Consider the following 27500-nt stretch of genomic DNA (forward strand, 5'->3'; position numbering starts at 1 on the left):
AACACAAATTTGTGTTAACCAATTTTTTTTAGTATTCAACAATATTTTTTCTAAACTTTTTTTTTTTTTTTACATATATGACTAAAATTCTCATCATAATATGTTACACAGTTTATAATATTTTATTTCTATAGCATTAAGTAAAAAATATTATTATCTGAGCTTAATTTTCAATAAATTAAGATGTATTAGGGTAAAAATATATGAAATCATCCAAAAAAAATAATTTTCGACACCCTTACGTCTCAGAATTTGTTTATTTTTACACCACTTGCAGTCCATATCAAAAAAATAATAACTGCGAAAATTTTAGTTAAAAATACCAATGGGTTCCAGAGATATCGTCACTTGAAATAATGCTGACTCAGTGATTTTCTGAAGCGACTACAAAGCATCTTTGACATACAGTATCTTCATAATGGCTTGGGGAAGTTTCCTAAAATTTGGTACTCTAATAGATTTTAACTTAAGGAATCCAAAAAAAGCACCCTCAAGACTCGATTATCTCAAGAAATGCCTCATTTGTCCAATTTTGTTCAAAATTATTGACTTGTAAATTAGTGATTTTTGGAGGTAAAATAAAGACTGTGGCCCTAAATCCCGAGTAAAAAGTTTAATTGTATATCATTATTTCATCTTAGGTCTACTGAAAAAAATTAGATTCATCAATTGTCTCTCTAATATATGATCAAAATTTGCATTTAAAAATGGTGTCTTTTTAGAAAAATTTAAATTTTGTAACAAAAGCAATTAAAATACTTTGTAAAACATTTATTTGAATAAAACATCAAATAGTGTTATTTATTGACTAGTTTAGGATATTTATAGTCATAATCCAAGGAAGACGCCCTCCCCTCCCACGGGAGGCCCCCACGCCGCCCCCATCTCCTTAGATTTTTTTTTTTTTTTTTTTTTTTTAAAAAAAATGAATAAATAATAGTTAATTGTTAAAATACATTTTAAAAACATATTTTTTCAGTTTAAGTTTGAGAAGCAGTTTATTTGCTTTACTTCAAATCGATAAATACTTACCTCTTATTTCAAAGATCTTTTTACGATTTTAAGTCATAAATTTTAAAACCAAAGATATTAAAACGTTTTTAAAACATTTTGACAATCAATATCTTTATGTAGTTTTAGACTAATATAGTCATTGACATAATAAGATAGGAGTGATTTGTGATTTATTTAAACCCCCACCCCTCCTTCTCAGCCTACAATTCAAGAATTTGAAAAAAATAAAAGACATTTTAAATGCAAAATAGGTAAATAAAATAAAAACAAAATTATTTTAAACATAATTAATTTTTTTTTGTAACCAACAGTTTATATTCTTCAAATCTAAATCAGATATGTTGTATGTACGACCTGATATTATTCGCGGTGTAGAAATTAGGCATATAACTTCAGAATTGAGCACCCAACACTCATCAGTTCTCATTGGCCAAAAGAAGTTTTTACCTGGTCCATATGGATGCATGAATCTGACTTTTATATCAAGCTCACTTACATCTTCAGCAATCTCTACCCACCAAAATCCATCATAAAAACATGCAATATAATCCATTTTTTTAATATTTAATGAAATATCTACATAATGTTTGCTTTTTGGAATAATATCAAATATTTCAGTGCATGCATCAGTACTTATTTTTTTATAACTTATAGTGTTTGGAGCAATTGGAATAAAATGATGATACATCCTTGTGCCAGAAACTGTTCTTCCACCTAAATATCTTTTTTCTAATTGTGCTCGTGTTTGATCAATTTCTTCTTTTGAAAATAACTTAAAATAAATTCCATTTATCTTGGCTTTATAAAAGGAGTACATTAAATTAACATCTAAAATCTGCCCAGTAGTTATTTGTTTTAGACTTTCTTGACATACTACTCTTTTAACAGTCCCTTCAATACCATCACAGGGGGATTTACCATGACTGGTAGCAAAAAATACCCATTCAGCATTTAAATCAAAGTCTTTACTGTGATGACAAAGATTGATAAAATTTTTAAAATTTTTAAATTGTGCTGCACAACCATCGGAAAAGTATTTCACACTTGATACATCAGGTAGATTTTCTTTGATATATCTAGTTATATCTTCCTGAGTCTTGTAAATAAATCCTGTGTCATGATCAACATCTTCTGAAAGGTAACAAAAAGATTTATGTTTGAGAAGTTTGTTCTCTATAAAATAAAGTACAATTGTATAAAGTGAGCATTGACTTTTGCTCCAGTGATAACTTTGAACCTCATCCTGAACAACATATTGATAGTTTTCAGCAAAATCTCCTAAAATTAAGCATTCGTTTTGGTTAAGATTTTCTTTACAGTTTTTTAAGTATCTACTTTGTGTTTTTGCAATATATGAATGAGTGGTAAGGTTGTCAATGCTGTCACATAATAAATCATTAAATTCATCTAGTGGCAATGACTGTGAAAGTAGTGTTGTACGATCGGTACTCTGCCATTGCTTAAATACTACATCTTCTTCATGCTCATGGTCCATAAACTCCTGCACTAAAAAACTTTTTACCACTTCAATACCAGGGCATTGGTTACATCGATGCAACATACATTCTGCATTTTCAAGAGAGCAAACAATCAATGTCATGAAATCTTTATAACTTTTATTCCACCTAATGGCATCAATGAGAAATTTTGTATTTTGGTGATGTATGCAAACACATATATTGTGGGTACCTGACGCATTAGTTGTAATACACCATTTAGGTTTAAGAGTACAAAATTTTGACAAACTGACTTTGACGTTAGGGTAGTCTTTTTTAAATGCAACATGTAATTCATTAAGATTGAGTAGCAATAATCTTTTTTGAACATGTTGGTTTTTCTTAATACTTACATAATCTTTTTTTCCTGGCATCATTCTTGAAAATTCATCACTTTGATAAAAGTTAATCACTAAATTAACTGTTTCTGGTGAAAGTGGGTTTCCAGTTTTTTTTCCGGGTAATGATAGAATTCCATTCTCATTTTTAACTTTTCTTGCTGTTCGAACAAGATACTCAGACACTTCAAAGTAGCTTGATATCTTTTTACGTGTCCATGATTTTGGTGCGAGTGTTAACATTTGCACCTTATGGCAATAAGAGTCAGTCTCTGAAATTTTATTTTTTATTTCATACATTTAAATGTCTAGATCATGGTCATTGTTAATGTTGTTGTTTAAAATGGGGCTTTTTATTTCTGTTGTTAAAAAAGTTTCTTTAATATTATATGCTAATGAGACCATTTTTGCAACTCTGTCAACAGTGTTCTCAAACTTTTGTTTTGCTACAGGCAATTTGCTGTGTTTTGAAAGACTTTTTAGTTTGACTGGTGAAATTCCAAGCAATTCTATAGTGGTATCTAACTTAATTTTTTTCTCACTTTTGGATTCCCATTCCTCCTGTGAATTTAAATCTTCATCAGTTTCTATTGCTTTTTTGTAACATTTCCCGCAGAATTTCCAACCTGGGGTTACATAAACATTATTTTTTTGCAAATAGTTTGCCATGTCTATGGAAATCTTTATATTACCTAAAAAACAAATTTAGTTTTACGTGGTTAAAATAACTGAAATTATCAAACATTTTATAAATAATAAATTGTTTTCTTTTAATTTCCATATCAATTCTGTTGTAAATAAGGTAAGATTACCTTTTATAGCAATTTTTTTACTTTCCTTGTGTGTTCCAAAAGGATTGCAACACTTTGTAATTTTTCTCTCAAAATATTTTCAATAGAATTGCTCATGATAACAACATATAATTCTTATTGAACTATATTTTTCCTTTAAATTTGCTCGCCATATTATTTCTTCTTGTTTTTCACAAGGAAGATCTTTAAATTGAACAAAACCTTGTTTTCTTGAAAATCCAGTTTAGTGGCAATGAATGTTAAGACTTTTTCCAATGTCACATTTCTCCATATTAATTATTTTATTATTTATTACCTAACAAAATAATGTAAAAACTATAAAATTAAAAGTAATTCTTTAAGAAAATACAAACAAGTAAATACCTTTAAAAAGAACAAAACAAAACTTATGTTTGTTTTTTATATAAAAGGAGGTTTTAAGTCACCAATTTGAAATAATGAAAATTTTTTTTTTTCAAAATTAAAATTAAATTGTATGTTTTTGCATTATTTATTCATTTTATGCAAAAAAAATATAAAAAAAATAAAATCTAGGGAGATTGGGGGAGGGGCGTAGGGGCCTCCCGTGGGAAGGGAGGGTATTTCCCTTGGCCCATGACTATAAATGTCCTAAACTAGTCAATAAATGACACTATTTGATGTTTTATTCAAATAAATGTTTTACAAAATATTTTAATTGCTTTTGTTACAAAATTTAAATTTTTCTAAAAAGACACCATTTTTAAATACAAATTTTGATCACGTATTAGAGAGACAATTGATGAATCTAATTTTTTTCAGTAGACCTAAGATGAAATAATGATATACAATTAAACTTTTTACTCAGGATTTTGGGCCACAGTCTTCATTTTACCTCCAAAAATCACTAATTTACAAGTCAATAATTTTGAACAAAATTGGACAAATGAGGCATTTCTTGAGATAATCCAGTCTTAAGAGTGCTATTTTGACATACAGTATCTTCATAAGCCATTATGAAGATACTGTATGTCAAAGTTGCTTTGTAGTCGCTTCAGAAAATCACTAAAATGCTGAGTCAGCATTATTTCAAGTGACGATATCTCTGGAACCCATTGGTATTTTTAACTAAAATTTTGGCAGTTATTATTTTTTTGATATGGACTGCAAGTGATGTAAAAATAAACAAATTCTGAGACGTAAGGGTGTCATGGTCTGGATGATTTCATATATTTTTACCCATTAAATATTGATAAATTTTATTTTTCCTCATATAAAGTTATTACTTACTATAAGTTACTATAAGTTATTATTTACTATAAGTTACTATAAGAACTTTTAGTAAAATAGTACATATGTGAGCTTATTATGAAATATGTAAGATAAGAATGAAATATGTGAGCTAAGTATGAAGTAGGTGGGATAAGTATGAGATATGTGGGGTAAGTATGATTTTTGTAAGAACGGAAATATGTGAGCTAAATATGAAGTATGTTGGATAAGTATGATTTAGGTGAGACAAGTTTGAGATATGTGGGATAAGTATGATTTATGTAAAATAGGTATGAAATATGCAAGCTAAGTATGAAGTATGTGTGATAAGTATAAAGTATGTGGAGTAAGTATGAATTATGTGAGATAAGTATGAAATATGAAAACCTTGAATTTCACACAATATTTTTTTACTTACCAATTTTTTGTGAGTCTTTAAAGTAAAGTCTTTTAGCTGGATTTATTAGGAGCAAAGAAGAAGTGGCTTTCTTTCAAAATAACATATAGGCTCAAATTAAAAAGAATTGACAAATTTTTTACTTTTAATTAAAGAAACTACATTTATTCTAAATACATAAAAATTAAATATAAGTAACATTTTTTAATTTGTATAGAAAAAAAGAAGAAGAAGAAGCGTTAGAAAAAGTAAGTATGAAAATATTTACACTATAAAAATATTTACATTTCGTGTAAACAATGTTTTCGTGCAACTTATTTTAAGTATTTAAGTTATTTTGAGGGAATGTTGTAAAAATAATATAAAAAAGATGAGCTTTATTTACTAAATTATATCATTAAATTCATTTATTATCATTTCATGACATCTGTATGCATTAGTACAGTATACAGTACTTTCAAAAGCTTATTACATATGTATATACACACGTACATCATACACTTTTGAAAGCACTTTATATATACATACAATGCTTTCAAAAGTTTATGGCATATGTATGTATGCATGCTTTGTATGCTTTCAAATATATATACAGTGCTTTCAAAATAATAGGTTTTGTTGCTTAAAGCTTTGTTGAATTATCATAAAATAAATAAAGAAGATATTGAACTATTTAAATCAATGCATATTTTATGCATTGATTTTGGTTAAAACACTCCTCCAAATAATATCTAGTCCTTTAGGCTATTTATGGACCTCATTTAAACTTTGATTAATTCTCTATCCATTCAAGCACAAATAAATCTGATTAGATTTAAATCTGGTGAGAAAGCTAGCCAGGGCAATAAATGTTTGTTTTTATTCATCTGTGAACTGACTGTACAAGTTGTGTGAGCATGTGCCATTTCTTAAGGAAACTGCCACCATTTATTTTGATCAATCTCTTTATGCAGTTCTCTATTGTCTCTATATGGGCGTGTTTATTGATTTTGTATAAATGTTATACGCACCTGCTGAGTTAGAATTTAAGTAGCCCCGAATACCAACACTCCCATTGCCATCCAGTACAGCAAAGCAGTTACTACACCTTTCTATGGATGCCTCGAGGTGGACATTTGACTTCTTTTTATTTGTTTTTTAATTTTATTAGTGATTAAAATTACTAATAAAATTTGTCAGCTTTTGACGATTTAAGCTGAATTTTGATAATTTCTGCTTATCAAAAATAATATGAAAACATATTTTTGATATTATTTATTTAACTTTTAAAGTCATTTAAAAGCTAAAAAAAACATTACTTAAATCTAATGTAAACAGGTTCAGGGATTTAAAAAGTCCAGCAAAAAGTTATATAAAAATATTAGAGAAATTGTTTTTAAAAAGAAAAAATTCTAAAGTTAAATAAATTTTGAAATACTTTACATACTTTAGTTCTGTATATACAATTTTATAACATACTATTTTATATTTATGAAAAAGTTCTATTTTTTAAATTTATTTACATTTAGATTAAATCTAATGACTCCAAACAAAACAAAGGCATTTTCTATAAAATGGTTTTTTACCTTGCTAAACCCATGCAACACACTTTCTCAACTTAGCTTGAAATTTTAGCTTAGCTATGCAAATGAAAGCATTTTAAAACAAGACAGCTCAGGTTCAAGATTTTTAACTAGATGCAACTGTCCTAATTTTTTATTTTTACATTCCTTATTTTATTCAAACAATTCAGATATCTAATTCATAAAAATAAAAAATTTACTGGCAATCCATCACGCCTCTAGATTTGCCATGTCTTCAAATAGCTTACTTAATAAGCTCAACGCTTCTGCCATGTTAGAGTATTAAATGCTTTTTTCAGCGCATATTTCACTTGTTCTCACATCTTTATTATCAGATAAAGACAAACCAGCTTGACAATCCAAAGTCTTACATTCCTTTAGCAAATAGTTTAACAGCTTTAACACTATTCCTAACATAGTATATAAAACAGGAGGCACTATATTTTCTAAAGTTATTGAGAATCACAGGAGCAATGATTGAATATTGAAAGTGACCTAGAATTCTTAAGTTTCCACCACGTTTTTCTTCACACAGGTTTTAATTGTGAGCTTCCTCAAGAGATTTTATTGTTCATCTAGAGATATTACAAGCTTGCAGCTGAACCCTGGTGTCCAAGAACATCATAAACGAAATGAAAATCTTCACATAATAAAAGCTGGATTTTTTTGACTGTTGAATTAAAATCTGACAACTGAATACTTTTATTTTCATCAATGAAAATTATTTGCTTCCAAAGTAATTTTTTTGAAGTAAAATAATACTTATTGTATTTGAAGAAAAACAATTTTTATGGTTTTAGTGGAAATTCATAATAATGTAATCTTAACCTAAGCTCTTATTTGATTCAACCATTATCTGAGTAATTTTTTCATTGTACCATATATTTAAAAAGGTCTTAAATGTGACTAAACTCTGGCCATCATAAGTAAGTTTCATCATAAGTCAAATTTGTATATAAGGGTCCCTTTTATAGGAAATTAAATATAAAAATAACTCAAAAACTAAATTAACAAAAAAAAGTGAACTTGTTGAAAAAAAGTGAACTTGTTATTGACATGTTAGTTGTAGATTGAGTCTTTAGCAAGTATGATTACTTTTTTATGGTTTTTAAAAAACAAAGCGAAATACATACTTTACTGTGTTCATTTTTTGAAAGCACTTTGTATATATGTGTGTGCGTTTTTTGAAAGCACTGTGTATATATGTGTGTGCGTTTTAGGGTGTGTTTTGGCCTAATTTTGAGCCAAATTTGTTAATGTTAAAAATTAGGAAGTTAGTCTAAATTGGTGAAAAAATTTATCACTCTGTTGTGTATAAAAAATGTTTTTGGTTTCCTAATAAACTGTTTCTATATGTGCAACAAAACTTGGTAGTTTTTATAATAGAGTCAAATAAGATTTGTATAAGTCTTTAAAAATATTATCTTTTATCCTTGGAGGTAACCTGATCCTGATGCTAACCTTAATAGCTTGATAATATTTTTTTAATTTGTTTTTTTTTTTTAAGATAAAAAATATGGTGAACTTACTGCAACGTTGTTGGAGGAGCTATCGTTGTTACTAATTTTGTTGCATCAGCAATAAAGTATAAATAAATAAATTAAGATATAAACAAGTATAAGGACTTTTAAATATTTCTTGTTGTATTGTTGAAGAATTAAAAAATTTTAAGTAAAAAAGCAAAAAAACAAATCAACTGTTTGAGTACTATTAATTATTAAAAAATTGTATTTACACTTCAATATTTCATCATCATGTAAACAGTATTATCTAAGTTGTATCTAAGTATCATCTAGTTATTAATTATTTTGCAATTGCTTCATATGTTAATTATAAATCTTCCTTAGTCATTGCCTCGTGGTTTTCTCTTCTTAAATGAACCACATTTAATAGCTCCTGATGATTGTCTTCATTGTGAACATTGTTTATAATGTCTGATGTAACTTATTATAGTTTCAAAGTTTTGTTAACCATAGCAAGTTTAGTGAAAAATTAGGAGAAAATCATAAACTGATCAATATACTCCCATAGTAGTGCTGGGCTGTTTAACCAAAGTTTATTATTCATTTCAGTAAGGTTTAACAAACTAAATATAAACCAAGAGTTTTCTCTTATTAACTGTGCAATACTTGTTGGTTTTTTTAGCTTATAGTTATGAGCTTTTAACAAATTTAATTTCTCTAAATGCCTGAATAGTTGGTTTTAAGAAGAAAATTTTTGCTGTCTCTGCAACAGAAATATCTTGGTTTAAAAGAGCATGCAGAACCAAGATAGTGACCGGCACCCTGGTCCCGGCTAAATATGGAGTTAAATAGGAAATATATGCTTACATATGACATCTATGCATATATTTACTGTTTATTAAATACTTTCGGGGTTTTTTGTTTTTTTTTTAAGTCTGCAAGCAACCACTATTACATTGAGACTTACTAAAAAGAGAGCAAGAAAAAGTTTGACAAAAGACTTTTTTTTTTTTTTTTTTTTTAAACATCTTCGCTTCCAACAAGGCTGCAAGCAGCCACTAATTAAAGTTGGAAGTTACTGTAAGAGAAAAGATGAAGATTGTAGAGCAAGATAACGATTGACGGACGATTTAAAAGATTGCAAATTATATGAATCAGGAAAGCAAGATGAAGGAAGCGAATTCCAAAGAGCTGATGTTCGAGGAAAAAAACTAGACGAATAAGCGTTTTTGGAGCACTTAGGAACAGTCACAGAAAAAGGATGACACTTAATTGAATGACGAGTAACACGAGAATGAATTTTAGTAGATGGCACAAGAGACGCTAGCTCTTTCGAGCAGTGCCCATTATAGTATTTGTAGAAAAGAGAAAGAGAAGCAACATTACGACGATGTGATAATGGTTGAAGGTTGGCTGCAAGAGCAGGTCCAACTATGTTTACAATGCGTTTTTGCACCTTGTCTAAAAGAGAAAGGGCATCATTAGAAGATCCGCCCCAGATATGGCAACAGTATTCCATACAAGGCCGGATTTGAGATTTATAGAGGTAGAGAATAGAATCCAGAGTAAGAAAGTGGCGAGCTCGATAAAGAGATGCAACCTTAGCAGATGCTAATTTTGCAACCGATTTGATATATGGTTTCCAAGAAAGATTGGAAGTAAGAGTTAATCCTAGAAGATGAAGAGTAGGTGACTCATCGAGTACATCACCGTTCATAAATATAGGAAGATCTAAATTATTGCGATAACGATTGGCTGAAAAAAATTGAGTTTTATCTGAATTAAAGTTCACCAGCCACTGTGAGCCCCATGCTGTAGCAGAAGTGAGATCCTTTTCAAGCTCAAATGCCCCCTCCAGGCAATCAGAGGGTGTTGGTTTCTTATCACGACAAGAATAAATGGTAGTATCATCAGCAAACAATGCCACCTTAGATGTGAGAATATCTGGAAGATCGTTAATGTAAATTAAAAAGAGTATAGGGCCAAGGATAGAACCTTGAGGAACCCCTGAAGTTACAGAATAAGAAGAAGAGTGTTGTCCATCGAGGACAACTTTTATGCTACGATTGGAAAGGAAGGATTCAATGATCTTAAAGATGTTGCCGGATACACCATAAGAAGAAAGCTTATGGAGAAGACCAGCATGCCAAACTTTATCAAACGCTTTTGAAATGTCAAGAGCGATGGCCTTAACCTCTCCACCTTCATCTAACGCACGATAAAACCTGTCAGTTATTACTGTTAGCAAATCAGCTGTAGAACGAGAAGATCGAAATCCATATTGATGGTCAGAAAGTAAGTTATTAGATTCAAGATGAGAAATTAAGTGTTTGTTAATTAAAGATTCAAAAACCTTGCTTATGATAGGAAGAAGACTTATGGGACGGTAGTTAGACGAATCAGATCGCTCCCCAGAATTTTTGAAGATAGGGATAACAGATGCGGCTTTCCAGCAGGCTGGAAAACAAGACTCTGATAAGCACTTGTTGAATAGTTTTGAGAGTATAGACGACAGCTCTGGAGAACACTTCTGCAAGACAATAACAGGTATGTTGTCTGGGCCACAAGCTGTAGAAGAGTCTAGACAGGAAATCGCTTTAGATACAGATGCTGAAGTGATATGAATGTCAAGCAATGAATCAACCTGTTTGTTGGCAATATCAGGTAGAACGCAATTAGTGGAATCAAGAGATGATATTGATGAAAAGTTTTTAGCAAAAAGTTCGGCTTTGTCTTTAGGTGAGGTGACAAAGTCTGAACCATACAAGAGAGGTGGAATTATAGATTTGCCCTTATTATTGATATTATTAAAGATTCTCCAGAAGTCACGAGAGCCTAATTTTTGAGATGAGATACGAGATTTCATGACCTGAGAATAGCGGGTTTTGGCGTTAGACAAAACCTTTTTACAGTTGTTTCTAGCAGTAATGAACAGACGTCTGTTTTCTGGAGAATTGTTTTGCTGATAAATATGGAAGTAACGGTTTCGATTGGCAATCGCAGCAGCACAGTGTGAGGAAAACCATGGAGGAGAGTGAGGCTTGACCTGGAATCGTCGAGAGGGAATAAAAGATTCCATGCCAGCCTGAATCCACGAAGTTATATAAGAAGCACATTTGTCGACAGGAAGTTGAAAGATTTCTACCCAAGGGCCATCACGAAGAAAATCACGGAAAGAATCCCAGTCAGCTTTACTGTAGTTGTAAGAGGTTCGATAGTAGGGGTATTCAGGTGATGAAGAAGAATGAGATATTAGTTTTAAAGAGATCAAACTGTGATCAGAAGCACCTAAGGGTGAATGTGGAGAAACTGAGCACTGACTAGGATCAGAAACAAGACATAAGTCGAGTAGAGAAGGTAAATGATTCGGGTTGTCAGGAAAGCGAGTTGGAAAGTTGACTATTTGAGTTAGGGATTGAGAAAGGCAAAAGTTGTGGGCTTTAATGCCTGCAGAGTCACTGACACTAGAGCCAAGCCATTCAGAGTGGTGAGCATTAAAGTCACCGACAACAACTATATTAGCTGATGGATAAAGAGAGAGGGCTTGGTCAATATGATCAGAAATAACATCAAAAAGTGTACAGTCTTGAGATGAAGGAGATCGATATAGAACAAAGAGAAAGGCGATAGAGTGAAGTGGTGCTAAACGAAAGCACATGAAAGAATAGTCTGTGGATTCAAACCTAGTTTCACGACAAACAGGTGAATTCTTACGAATGTAAATGCCCAGGCCAAGCATGTGACTATTGGAGTCTTTACGAATCAGAGGAAGATAACCATCAACACTAAGATCACAAGATGAGACAGCCGAACTCAAATTAGTCTCACAAAGAGCAAGTAGGTCTGGTGAACTTTGCAAGAGATAAGACTCAACAGAAGAAAAGTTACTTCGAAGACCACGAATATTAGTGAATGATAGGTTTAGAGAACTTGGTGATGATGATGGTTTTTTGTGTTTTATAGTTTTTGGTACTTTATTCATTTTTAAATTAGATTGAAGAACTTGACTCAAAGCATAGATAGTACTCAGAACACCGTTTAATAGCCCAAGCAATTGCCTCATTACTACTAATAAACCCTAAGCCGTAACAAAGGGCTCCAAATGTGGCCTCCGCAATGCACACCAAAAGTACAAACAGGGACACCATCCATGCGCAACATGGCACTGTTAATACTTTGATATTTTTCAGCTGTTGATGGAATCAGCCTCTCTGAGAGCTACCACAGAGTTCGGGAAACCTGACTACCAGCCGGCCTCAGAACCATAAAACTGAGTTTTAGAGCTGTACCCTCATAAGGAGATAATAGAATGAGTTGCCTAGTCATAAAAACAGTGACACAAGCAAACCCATGCATTGAGTCAAGAAGATCCAGCATTCAACATCCTAAACTGGAAACAATGTATTAAAAATACATCTGCGCCAGCCTAATAGATGAAGAAGGGGTGCGAGGCTGGTCAACAGATAGAATCTGTTTACCCCTTAAGTCTTTGCCTAGGAGGCCTTCTACAAGACAGTAGCTGGGTGCATTTAACATCTGCCCAAGATGAGTATTTTTATCGAGACACCATCTCTAGCCTTTACTCAACCAAGAGCCCCAAGGCAGGGGGTGTTTTAAATCGGAGTTGGCATCTCCTAGCCTTTGCCTAAAAAGGCGTATCCTACAAGGCAGCAGGACATGAAGCAGTGACATGAAGCAACTTGAAAAGTTGTAAGTTGTTTGATTCTAGAAAACATAAAGACTGGGGAGAGTTTATAAGCATTGATATGTGAGAAAAAATACTAGATAATAAAGTTTTTCAGTTTGAGGAGAAAAATAAAAGGATACAACTTTGCTGAACGACAAGTCAAGCAAGAATGAGTTTTTGTTGATGGAACTAGAAGTTATAACTCATTTGAGCAGCTACCATGAGGTATTTGTAGAAGAGAGAAAGATATGCAACCTTATGACTATGGGACAAGCTATACAAATAGAGTAAATCCAACTTTTTTATTCTGATTCACTCTTAACAAGGCTGCATTCAACCACTTTTGAGTTGGGAGTTACTAGAAAAAAAATGAATAGAGTTAAAGAGTAATGGTTGACAGAAAACTTGAGAAGTTGTAGAATGTATGAGTTAGGAAAACATGAAGATGGGAAAAAGTTCCAAAGAGTTAAGATGCAGGAAGAAAGAACTAGACAAATAAAAATATTTAGAGCATACAGGGACAGATACATTAAAAGAATGAGACTTTACTGAATGGCGAGTTAAGTGAGAATAGGTTTTGGTTGATGGAACTAGAGATAATAGCTTCTTTGAGCAGCGACCAGTTCAGCGACAGTTATTGATAATATTTGTAAAAAAGAGAAAAAGATGCAACTTTACGATGATGAGAAAGCTTGGCAGATATACTACGTTTACAATGCGTTTTCAAATCTTTTCTAGATGAGAAAGAGTATCATTAGAAGAGCAAGCACAAGTATGACAACGGTATTCCATATAGGGGCAGATTTGTAGAGGTAGAGAATGGAATCAAGAGTAAGATAATGGCGAGCAGAATAGAGATAAGCAACCTAAGCAGATGCTAATTTAGCAATTTAGAGAAAGAGCAGAATTAGCCTGAATATTTCAACATTCTTCTATAAATGGACAAATAAGAGATTTGTAGGGGAAGATAATTAAACCAAAAGTAAGAAAATGTCAAGCATGATTGAAAAAAAAAGAACCTTAGCAGATGCTAACTTAGCAATAGATTGGATATATAATTTCCATTAGTAGTGAATGGTAATTCAAAAAGACATAAAGTAGAGGACTCAGTGAGAGTTTTGTGGAGAAGACCAGCATGCCAAACTTTATTGAAAGTTTTAAATATGTCAAGAGCAACAGCATTTGCCTCGCTGCTTCCATATGATACACAATAGAAATGCACAATAAAAGATAGTAATTTTGTCTTTTTAATTTTATTTAAATAAAAATTAAATCTAAACAAAATTTAATCAGTCAAACAACCTTTTAGTTATTTCAATTTCTACAAACGATAATAATTAAAGAAAAAATAAACAATATTTAATAAAAAATGATACTGATTAGTAAGAGTGCAAACAAAAGCTACTACTAGGTACTTTAATAAGTTTCAAAAGAGTTCAAAAATTATTAACAATTTTATAAGTGTAGAAATTATAATTCCTACCTTATATATTTATCCGTGAGTGATCCATCTTTGTAACCTCCATCTAACCAAGGTTTTTTAACTGCAAAAAGAATACAGTGAGGCCAAAATCAAATTGAAAAAACCAGAGTATTTTTCTATTTTATTGGGTCAAACCATACAACAAATAAACTTTTTGGACGGAGTTAATTTGCTTCTAGATCTTTTAAATTGAAAGTTGAAAATTAATTCTTTATTTGTTGCAAAAGTTATTAGAGTTAAGTTTTCTATCAGTTTTTCTTCAAATCGATATGTTCTCGCTTTTAGTCTTGTAACTTTAGCCATTTTAAATATTATATATATGTATATATATATATATATATATATATATATATATATACACACAAACATACATACATACATACATATATATATACACACACCAACACACAAAATATATATATATATATATATATATATATATATATATATATATATATATATATACACAAACATACATACATACATACATACATACATACATACATACATACATACATACATACATATATATATACACACACCCACACACAAAAGATATATATATATATATATACACATATACAGATAGAGAGACATATATATATACACACACCCGCACACAAAAGGGTGTTTTATATTTTATTGATTTTTGAATGTGTGTGTGTGTGTATATATATATATATATATATATATATATGTATATATATATATATATATATATATATATATATATATATATATATATATATATATATATATATATATATATATATATATATATATATATATATATATATATATATATAGTATGTATATATACATAGAATCAGTTATTGGAATCATCACCAAAGTTTCTATCTTCTAAAATTGTTGGGAATTCTACAGGGAAATCAATGGCCCAGGCATCACTGTGGACAAGACCAAAATTACAAGAATTTATTACTCATGTTAAACGTGATGCAAACAGTGTTTTAGTTATTGGCAGAGGAGAAACTGTTACTATTAGAGTCCCAACACATGAAAATGGTATTCTACAATTTAGTTTTACAATTTGACATTATTTCATATTTTTTCTTGTTAATTTGATTTGATGTTTGTTTTTGGCAGGTTCATGTTTGTTTTGGGAGTTTGCTACTGAATTTTATGACATTGGTTTTGGAGTTTATTTTGAATGGACATCAGGTGACAACTCTACTGCAGAAGAAACATTAAAGAAACACTTAGTTGTGCATGAAAATGAAAATAATGATGAGGTCATTTTAAAAGCAAGTACTGATGAAGTTTTACCAGTTTTGCGTAGGAATTCTCACGAGGAAGTAATTGTTGGTTCGCATCTTTATCCCGGACAAGGAATTTACTTACTTAAATTTGACAATTCTTATTCTTTATTACGGTCTAAATCATTATACTATAGAGTTTATTATACAAAATAATTTTTTATAAGTGAGAAGCTTCAAATTTATATAATAAACATTCATGGGCATGGATGTTATATATTGTATTATATAGTGTATGTGAATATGTATAGTTTGTGTGAATGTTTCTATATAAGTATGGTACATGACAACGTAAATATTATAAAAAATAAGTTCTGATTCATCAGGCAAAAAAATCAGAATTCAGAACACTCAGAATTTTTTTCCAACCCAGTAATCTGTTTCATATAAAATTTAAAACCGTAAAACATTAATATAAAATGTCTAGCAAGGAAATTAGAATGTAATAGTTATACTATGAAATAGTCAGTTTATTTTATCTAGCACGGTCATGCACCTTTATATATAATTAGTTTGTGTGTGTATATTAGTTCAATGTTATTTCTTGTATGTTTTTTTATAATAAAACTATAATGCATAACAGCCGCTTACTAGGTTTTTTTAAAACTAAAAAAAATCTAGTACACAGCTACTGTTTATGCTTTATACTTTAAATATATATAAAATATAAATAACTCAATTTTATATATATATATATATATATATATATATATATATATATATATATATATATATATATATATATATATATATATATATATATATATATATATATATATATATATATATAATCAGGGTAAATTATATTTTTTTAAGCTGAGAAGAGTTGTAAAATTTGCTGACAGTTATTCTTTTAAGTGGCTTATTCAGGAAAGTATAAACTTTTTCAGTTTAAATTTTTTTAACAATGTATTCCAACTCCAACTTTAATTGTTAAATTTACCGGGGGCTTAATATTACCACAAGTATTTTAAGAGTGTCATGTAGGTTCTTTATATATATATATATATATATATATATATATATATATATATATATATATATATATATATATATATATATATATATATATATATATATATATATATATATATATTAGGTAATATTAGGGCACATAAAAGTGTTTTCAAATAAAATTTTGAGAAAAAGGAGTTGTTTAATTTAAATAGTTTCTATTGTCTTATTCACTACATTAAAGAGCATCTTTTAAATCATGTTAGTAAAAAAAATTTTAACCCTATTTGTGTGTGTGTGTTTATATATATATATATATATATATATATATATATATATATATATATATATATATATATATATATATATGCATGCACTATTGATCTATTTTGTATATTTATAAAAATTTGCCTATTTATTTGCACTCAAAATTGCAAGTATCTTGAAAATAAACTAATTTTTCTAATTTATCTGTCGTTCTAATCAAATAATGTTTTATAGTGTTTTTTTTTTTTTTTTTTTTTTGTTGTTGTTTTTAATAGCTGTTTTGAGTTCCAATTAATATGAAATGTCAAAATTATAACTATTCTTAATAGAAAATTTGTTAAATTTATAGTTTTTATCTGTTTTCTTAATCATATTAGAGTTGAAAAATGTTTTTTTTTTTTTTTTTGCCTAGTTCGCTAAAATTTCAATCATTTTATCGGTCAATAATTTGTGTTGAATATAAGTTAACAGTTAAACATTATAATATTCCGAAAATACACTTTTTTTTGTTAGTATTCAAGACTTGTATTCTTTTATTTACGTCACCTGCTAACCTGAGCAGTTGTAGCCTTAACAAATGTAAAACATTTTTCTAGGTAATCAAAAGTTTGCTCTCTTATCAAACTCCTATTCCGATGTTGAGTCATTTATGTCCGCAAGCTGAAATTTAAGAGCGATAGGCGCATTGTACATAAATTGTAAACACTAATCGGCATCGTGTAAGACTATTTAGGGTCAGACCTAGATAAAAATCAGTTTAGTACCATTCAAAGTGTAGTTTTATCTTTTTTAACATATCGAAAATCCATTTTGAAAAATAAAGTTATGAAAGTTTTAGTATGTCTCTTCGTTGAAAATATTTCTAAAATCACTTTCCACATTGACATTAATTTGGATCTCTGTCTGACAATAAAAAAACTGATAATTCTTTAACTGATTTTAGCACCGCAAGCTTCAAAGAGAATGAACTTTTTATCTGTAAGTATGACTTTCTTTCAATCACCATGGCTTGCAACATATAATACCTTTTCGTGGTTACTGTAGAGGGTATTTTGAGGTAATTCACATCTAACAAAAAATAAGCATCTTTCAAAAAAGCTGTTGGTCTATTAAGCCTAATATTTAGTGAGCTGGCATTGCGAAAAGCATCTTTTAATACCTGGGTAGCCTTAAATGTCCTTTGAATTGTTAAAGTCTTGCGAAATTTAATTTAATGTCACGGACATGTATAACTCGTTTGCCCTTGGCACCTGGTGGTTGGTGGTTATAGCAACTTAATTAAGATTTATGAGCTCTTTTTTGATGACTTAATGCATAGCTCTCTCATAGTGTATGGTAAAGCTTAAAAAGGTTATTTTTCACGAAAGTTGTTGAATATTCTATTTTGGGGTTTGGTAATGTTCAGTTCGTAAATCTAAAATTTTCAGAATCAGCAAAACTAAACGGCAAGCAGTCAGTTACGATCAAAGTAACGATCTCATGATCAACTACTAATTGACGCCGATCTTAAAGAGGCCACTTTTTTGTAATTGCCTTTAGAAGAGTGAAAGATATAAAGATTACTTCCCTTGTGAATCTAGTAGAATTACTTTGTGGCAAGCTTATTTTCACAAGTTTTACCCGATCCTCCCAAAAATGTAAAATACTATGAAAAGCAACTATATGGTATTAGTAAAAAGATAAGATGTTATTATTATATGGATAAAAAGAGGAAGGATGGATTTATCTATTTATCGTTAAAGTTGTTATAGAGATTATATACTTGAAAATAATAAATTTAAAGGTATTGACTAAGGTACTATTTAGACAAGATACTAAATGGATAAATAGGCAAAAAATATAAAATTTAAATGATACTTAGTAAGTAGCACTTGCCAATATTTTTGTTAAAATAATCCCAGATTAAAGATTTCGTAGGAGACACGATTGATGATTAGTTTACTTTAGTTGCTGAATGTTGAACACAGAATGAAAAAAGGTACCAGGTAAGAATTACGATACTACCGAAATTTAATTAAAATAACGACACCAGATGAGAAATGAAACTACAGAAGCATTACGACACAATTAATCAGATTAAAGTTGCGATACTATATGAAACATTAAATGATAAAGTATAATGTCATACGATACAACACGATCCTTGAGAATTTCTATTTTACAATAGGAATCAATTATATTACTCTCAATTATTATGTCAACTTGTTATTTCAAATCACTTACCATATATAAAAATACAAGTCCTTGTGAAGAACCGAACTGCAATACCAAATGAAACTATCACTACCGAAACAGCATCGATGTAAACGATACTTTCAATACCAGTATTGTGTGATCTCGATATCGGTACAAGATACCATACAAGGTATCGTATCAATACCAGACAATAACTGAAATTTGATACCGATTATCTAGTGGCTAATAAATTGATTCATTTGTTAAGCAATAAGCGTAGTGATTGTTTATACATTGACTGAGGGTTATTATTTAGACATGTCATTTTGTAATAAAAAAAGTTTAATTTTTTCATGTTTATGAACGTGAAGTACACAGTCTGAATTAGAGATTTAAGGCCTTCTGGATAACCTAGAAAACGGATTAGAAAATGTGATTGTGAAAACAAATACCTTAGTTAAACAAGAATTAAATTCAAACTTAATTTGCTTTAATAAAATTAGTCTTACCCCCACACCTCTACCGCACGCACACACAAACTCGTAAAATCGTCCCTGATAATATCTCGCTTGAGCATTGACCTAGGTAGTACTTTTAGAAAAGAGAAAAAGATGTAAACTTATAAAAAATGGATCAGAGGCTTATCAGTTTAACTAGGTCCAACAATATTTACAATACCTTTTTAGAAATTGTCTAAAAGAGGCAGAATTAAACTCAGAAACCAACCCAAATCTTACAACATTATTTCATGCAAAAACAAACAGAGATTTACAGAGTTAAAAACAAAACAAGGTAATAGCACAAAACGCACAATAAATGGAGGTAACCTAGCAATCTTAGCACATGCTAACTTTGCAATGGATTGTATATATGGTTTGATAGCTTAGTTATGAATAAAAATCCAAGATGATGTAAAATAAAAGACTGAGTCGGCGTATTGTCATCAGTATCGGAATATCGACAATATTGTAGTAACTGTAAGCAGTGAATAACTTTTTGTTTTGGTTAAAAATTACCTGCCAAGCAAACTCCAAGTTGTCACAGAAAAGTAGTCAGATTCAAGATTAGCTGCTTGTTTTAGGAAATCAAAAAGTGATGACGTTTTGTCAAGACAGGAGTGTATAATTGTTTTATCAACAAATAGAGCCACTTTAGTGGTAATATTGTCCGGAAAATTATTAATATAGATGAGTTACAACACAGAATCAAAAACGAAACCTCATGTACCTAAGAAAAGACTGAAATTCAAAAAGTGTTTATTATCAAGGACAACTTTAATGCTACCATTGAAAAGAAATGGTTCAATAACCTAATTCCCATATACAATTTATAAAACAACTTTACAGAGAAGACCAGCATACCAGATCTTATCAAAGTTCTTACCAATATTATGCAACGCTGTTAGGAGTGGATTTTAAAAAATTAAAATCCACTCCTAACAGCGTTGCATAATATTGGTAAGAACATAACATAAAAACCTGAAGATGTTAGAAATTATTTTGTTATTTCTAAAATAAAACTAACACTGAAAAATTTAGAACAAAAAAATCCAACAAAAAATTACAGCCATGCAGGATTTCGTCGTAATCAAATATTGAGTCATTTATGTGATCTAGATCTTAATAGAATAACAATTCTTAAAGAAAAAATGTTTAATCATAAATTAACATACTATTTATATTTTTATAAATAGACACTATAATATTTAAAAATTGCCTTAACTACACAGAGTAATTGATATCTTTCAAAAAATAATACAACATTACATTTTCATGGCAATTTTACAACTTTTTAATGCTGCTTATTTTTAAAACGAAAACGTAGGTTAGTGCTAATATATATTAAAAATATTTTCTCTATTTTATTTGTTTATCAAAATTCCAATGATAATTTTACCCCTCATGATGTAACTGTAACATGTACAGCATTAAAAATACTATTGTCAATGTTACCTAATATAGGGGTAACATTGACAGTTAAACTCCAAATACAAAATTAATTATTGCTAATTAAGTTAGGATGCATATATTTGGGACCATAAAGAAGTTGTATTCATAAAACCAACAGTACCAATACATCAAATTCAACAGATCTAATAATACATTGATAATCCTAATTATATTACAAGTAACAAATCATCATTTAAGATCCAACCATGTCGTTAGAAGATTTTATTGCATTCTATATCAATCCTTAACTAATAAAACTGTCTAAAGAAAGCAAAACTATATTTATCCATGGAGATTTTAACTTTATTACTTTATAAAAATTTGATTAAAAAAATCAGTCCTGATCTGCAATACAGATTGAACGGAGTTGCATCTTATTGTAACTAATTGCATTTACTCTTCCATAATGTCATATTTTAATAAGAATATCACATTATAGAAAGCTGTCTAAAACATACCCATGTGAAGAACCATTAAACTTTTATTATAACCAATTATGTTACATTTGTTTTTTTTATTTATTTTAGATGAACTTACTTAAATTGGATGTAGGAGATGATTACAAACAACAACGGCTTATTAACTAACAATCTTAATACAGCTAATGGCTAAAAGAATATGTTTGTTATTCTCAATGCATGGAAGGAAACAAAGGTCATTAAAGGTAGAGCGCAATTTTTATATTCTACATCCCATTTTCTTTTATTAAACAATTTTAGTTAAAGCTTATTACTTTACAATAATTGTACGTGAAATACGTTGTAAATACGTTGTATTTGTTCAATTTAAAATCGCTACTGACAAAAGTATTAAAGAAAGAATTGGCAGCTTTCTGGCCATGGCCATTGATAGAGATGAAAAAATTATATTTGATATAGAAGAAAAAATAGAACCATAACTAAGTAACGCCCAACATTGAGTAATGAAATAAGTATCAGCAAAATTATTAAAGTCGATGCCCACTATCTGATAGTGAGAGTATAATGCAGTAGTTTATAAATAAATAAATATACATATATATATATATATATATATATATATATATATATATATATATATATATATATATAATATATATATATATATATATATATATATATATATATATATATATATATACATATACATATTTTTTGTGCCTGTATTTAAATAGCCTTGATTTTATTTTGTTATATTTTGGTTTTGTAGCACTCTGTATCTTTTTTTTTTTCATTATAACTTTTCACATAACTTCAAATAAGTTGAATGATTTGAATTAATTTGTTTAAATTTAACATTTTGATGAATACAATTTATGAAAAGAAATTGGGGATGAATTAGTTTTACATTTAAACATAAAACAAAGAATATTAAAAATATTAAGCTCATATATATATTAAAAACTTTCATTTCAAATAATAGCAACTTGGCATGTGTATAACGGTCTTTAAAATATATAAGAAGTGCTGCATGCTTCTGCTGACAATAAAGAGATTTAAGTTTACTTTTATTTATACTACCCCAAACAATGTTTGCATAGCTTATGTGACAATGAATAAATGAGTGATATAATTGAAATTGGAAATATATTAGGAGAATGGGATTTCAGACAATTGTATTAAAGAAAAGGGGATTTTGGTAAAAGTTTAAAGCTGGAGATTGCCTCTTTCATTTTTATGTACATTCAAGGTACTTTGACGAAAGTGTGACATGGAAATATACTAATTATATGTCAACAAAAGTTACAAAAAGTATTGGAATCTTCAATAAGAAATTATTTAAATAAAATTGAAAACAACTATACTACTTGTTTATTCATAGCTGTATAAACTTATTATTCATAGCTGTATAAACTTATTATTCATAGCTGTATAAACTTATTATTCATAGCTGTATAAACTTATTATTCATAGCTGTATAAACTTATTATTCATAGCTGTATAAACTTTCATTGCATTTTCCAGGCAAATATTGCCTGGAAAAGCGCAGGTAAAAGTAAGTTGCAACGTCTTTACCACCATCAGAAACATGTAATCTGAATAATATATTTTTTAAATCGTTTTTCAAACACGAAACATTTATTCAAAGATATGAATGTATTAAACGTTTATGAACTTAACTTGTATAATACTTTATGTTTTACGTTTTGTTGTATGAATAACCCATTATTAAATGTTTTTAACAATCTATTTACCTTTAAAGTAAAGAATAAATATAGTTTGCGAAATAAAAACTATTTTAAAGAACCCTTTTGTCAAACAAAGTTTAATCAATTTTGTATAGATTATTGAGCACTTTATCTCTGGAATAAAATTGTCCAGCCTAATCTCTTTTTCTATTTTTAAAGACAAGTTAAAGAATATTATTTTTTCAACAGAAAATATATTAAAATATTTTTGAGATATTATTTTAACCATTTATTTTTTCAAATGTTTTAGATTGTTATTTTGTTACAAACTACCTGTATTATTTTAAATTATATTTATATTTTAATTTTTATATGATTCTGGCGAAAAGATTGAACATGATCTTCTTCCAGATTCCAAGTTTATATGTTTTAATTACACGACATGTAAATAATGTAAACTAAAAAAAAAAAAAAATTGTACTAAAGTATGTTTATTTAAAACATTTCTTGCTTTGTACAATATTCCTATACTGTTTGAAATTTTACTTGATAAGTTTTTAATGTGAAATTTCCATGTAAGATTTTCATCTATACAAACACCTAGACAGTTGGTTACATTTACTTTTTTAATTTGTATATTGTCAATAACAAGTTGAGGCATGTTAATTCTCCAGTGATTTTCCAGTTAACACGTAGTATCTTTGAATCGTTTGAAAAATCTGAGTACCTTAGGCATCTTTATTGACTTATCCAAAGCCTTTGATACTATAGACCATGAAATTCTTTTTAAAAAACTCAAACATTACGGAATAACTGGAAATGTTCTTAAATGGTTAAAAAGTTATTTATATAATCGCAAACAATTTGTAACCGTTGGCGCTCCTTCACCAATAAACTTGTTAAAGATTACCTGTGGTGTTCCACAAGGATCAATTCTCGGACCTTATAATGTACTATGTTTTATGTTTTTATGTAAAATCAATTCTTCCCCGGTTTCTTTTCATAATTTGAATTTATCAAAAGATAAAAATAAATATATTCTACGCAATAATAATTTTATTAAGCAGCCATATTTTCAAACAAATTATAGCAAGTTTTGCATTGCTTTTCGCTGACCATTTTTATGGAACAAAATAGTTTAAAAAAATTTTCTCAAGTTTTTATTGAACTATGTAACTACAACTCATTTAAACAAAAACTTAAAAAATTAATTTTTACAATTGATGATTTGGTAATATACTTTTGATATATATATATATACATATATATATATATATATATATACTTTTTTTTTTTTTTTTATACATCTTCGCTTCCAACAAGGCTGCAAGCAGCCACTAATTAAAGTTGGAAGTTACTGAAAGAGAAAAGATGAAGATTGTAGAGCAAGATAACGATTGACGGATGACTTAAAAGGTTGCAAATTATATGAATCAGGAAAGCAAGATAAAGGAAGCGAATTCCAAAGATGTTCGAGGAAAAAAACTAGACAAATAAGAGTTTTTGTAGCACTTAGGAACAGTCACAGAAAATGGATGACACTTAATTGAATGACGAGTAACACGAGAATAAATTATAGTAGATGGCACAAGAGACGCTAGCTCTTTAGAGCAGTGCCCATTATAGTATTTGTTGAAAAGAGAAAGAGAAGCAACATTACGACGATATGATAATGGTTGGAGGTTGGCTGCAAGAGCAGGTCCAACTATGTTTACAATACGTTTTTGCACCTTGTCTAAAAGAGAAAGGGCATCATTAGAAGATCCGCCCCAGATATCGCAACAATATTCCATACAAGCCCGGATTTGAGATTTATAGAGATAGAGAATAGAATCCGAAGTAAGAAAGTGACGAGCTCGATAAAGAGATGCAACCTTAGCAGATGCTAATATTGCAACTGATTTGATATATGGTTTCCAAGAAAGATTGGAAGTAAGAGTTAATCCTAGAAGATGAAGAGTAGGTGACTCATCGAGGACATCATCGTTCATAAATATAGGAAGATATAAATTATTGCGATAACGATTGGCTGAAAAAAGTTGAGTTTTATCTGAATTAAAGTTCACCAGCCACTGTGAGCCCCATGCTGTAGCAGAAGTAAGATCCTTTTCAAGCTCAAATGCCCCCTCAAAGCAATCAGAGGGTGTTGGTTTCTTATCACGACAAGAATAAATGGTAGTGTCATCAGCAAACAATGCCACCTTAGATGTGAGAATATCTGAAAGATCGTTAATGTAGATTAAAAAGAGTATAGGGCCAAGGATAGAACCTTGAGGAACCCCTGAAGTTACAGAATAAGAAGAAGAGTGCTGTCCATCGAGGACAACTTTTATGCTACGATTGGAAAGGAAGGATTCGATGATCTTAAAGATGTTGCCGTATACACCATAAGAAGAAAGCTTATGGAGAAGACCAAACTTTATCAAAAGCTTTTGAAATGTCAAGAGCGATGGCCTTAACCTCTCCACCTTTATCTAATGCACGATAAAACCTGTCAACAAATTAGCTGTAGAACGAGAAGATCGAAATCCATATTTATGGTCAGAAAGTTATTAGTTTCAAGATGAGAAATTAAGTGTTTGTTAATTAAAGATTCAAAAACCTTGCTTATGATACGAAGAAGACTAATAGGACGGTAGTTAGACGAATCAGATCGCTCTCCAAAATTTTTGAAGATAGGATTAACAGATGCCGCTTACCAGCAGACTGGAAAGCAAGACTCTGATAAGCACTTGTTGAATAAATTATAGAGTATAGACGACAGCTCCGGAGAACACTTCTGCAAGACTATAACAGGTATGTTGTCTGGGCCACAAGCTGTAGAAGAGTCTAGGCAGGAAATCACTTTAGATACAGATGCTGGAGTGATATGAATGTCAAGCAATGGATCAACCTGTTTGTTGGCAATATCAGGTAGAACGCAACTAGTTGAATTAAGAAATGATATTGATGAAAAGTTTTTAGCAAACAGTTCGGCTTTGTCTTTAGGTGAGATGACAAAGTCTGAATCATACAAGAGAGGTGGAATTATAGATTTGCCCTTATTATTGATATTATTAAAGATTCTCCAAGAGTCACGAGAGCCTAATTTTTGAGATGAGATACGAGATTTCATGACCTGAGAATAGCGGGTTTTGGCGTTAGACAAAACCTTTTTACAATTGTTTCTAGCAGTAATAAAAAGACGTCTGTTTTCTGGAGAATTGTTTTGCTGATAAATATGGAAGTAACGGTTTCGGTTGGCAATCGCAGCAGCACAGTGTGAAGAAAACCATGGAGGAGAGTGAGGCTTGACCTGGATTCGTCGAGAGGGAATAAAAGATTGCATGCCAGCCTGAATCCACGAAGTTATGTAAGAAGCACATTTGTCGACAGGAAGACGAAAGATTTATATATATATATTGATATATATATTGATATATATATATATATACATATATATATATATATATATATATATATATATATATATATATATATATATATATATATATGTATATATATATGTGCATATGTGTATGTGTATATATATATGTATGTACTAATTTATATTATATTTAAATCTACTAGTTTGTATGTATCTATGTGTGTGTATGTATGTGTGTAAATGTATATGTGTATATATATGTGTGTATATGCATGTGTGTGTATGTATATATATATATATATATAAATATATATATATATATATATATATATATATATATATATATATATATATATATATATATATATTCTCTTTATACCTTCTATTTATCAAAAAACTTTTAAAAATTGATATACATACTGAGATTTTTATGCAATTTTTTATTTTTTTGGATATATAGTATATACATTAGATTTTAATAATTTTAAAGAATTTTTCTGTAAAGAAAAAATTTGTAATTACCTTGTTTATCTTTTACGAATATTACGAGAAACTTTCACGTGTATGTTAGCGGTTCTCGACAACAAGACCTACCGGTCTTCTACGAGTATCTAAGTTATTCTTATCTTGTAATCCTGTAAACTTTATATTTTATAACGACATGTTGTTTAAAATGTAATAAAAAACAAAAAAAATTAAAAAAAATTGGCAGTTTATATATATATATATATATATATATATATATATATATATATATATATATATATATATATATATATATATATATATATATATATATATATATATATATATATATATATATATATATATATATATATATATATATATATATATATATATATATTATATATATATATATATATATATATATATATATATATATATACTATATATACTATAT

At 29.1% G+C, this 27500-nt stretch overlaps 2 protein-coding genes across 2 annotated transcripts in view; both read left to right on the plus strand.

The window, feature by feature from the left end:
• LOC101235068 (Golgi resident protein GCP60) overlaps nucleotides 1-16046 on the plus strand; it is a 19006-nt gene extending 2960 nt beyond the window's left edge. The window contains exons 4-6 of the mRNA XM_065805458.1: nucleotides 5505-5535; nucleotides 15307-15508; nucleotides 15590-16046. Of these exons, the coding sequence (XP_065661530.1) occupies nucleotides 5505-5535; nucleotides 15307-15508; nucleotides 15590-15915 (559 nt within the window). The 3' untranslated portion in view covers nucleotides 15916-16046. The remainder of the gene's footprint in view (nucleotides 1-5504; nucleotides 5536-15306; nucleotides 15509-15589) is intronic.
• LOC100209380 (ribosomal oxygenase 1) overlaps nucleotides 1-27500 on the plus strand; it is a 120448-nt gene that overhangs the window by 87142 nt on the left and 5806 nt on the right. The window lies entirely within an intron of this gene.

Source organism: Hydra vulgaris, chromosome 09 (genome assembly GCF_038396675.1).
Source record: "Hydra vulgaris chromosome 09, alternate assembly HydraT2T_AEP".
Taxonomy (NCBI): domain Eukaryota; kingdom Metazoa; phylum Cnidaria; class Hydrozoa; order Anthoathecata; family Hydridae; genus Hydra; species Hydra vulgaris.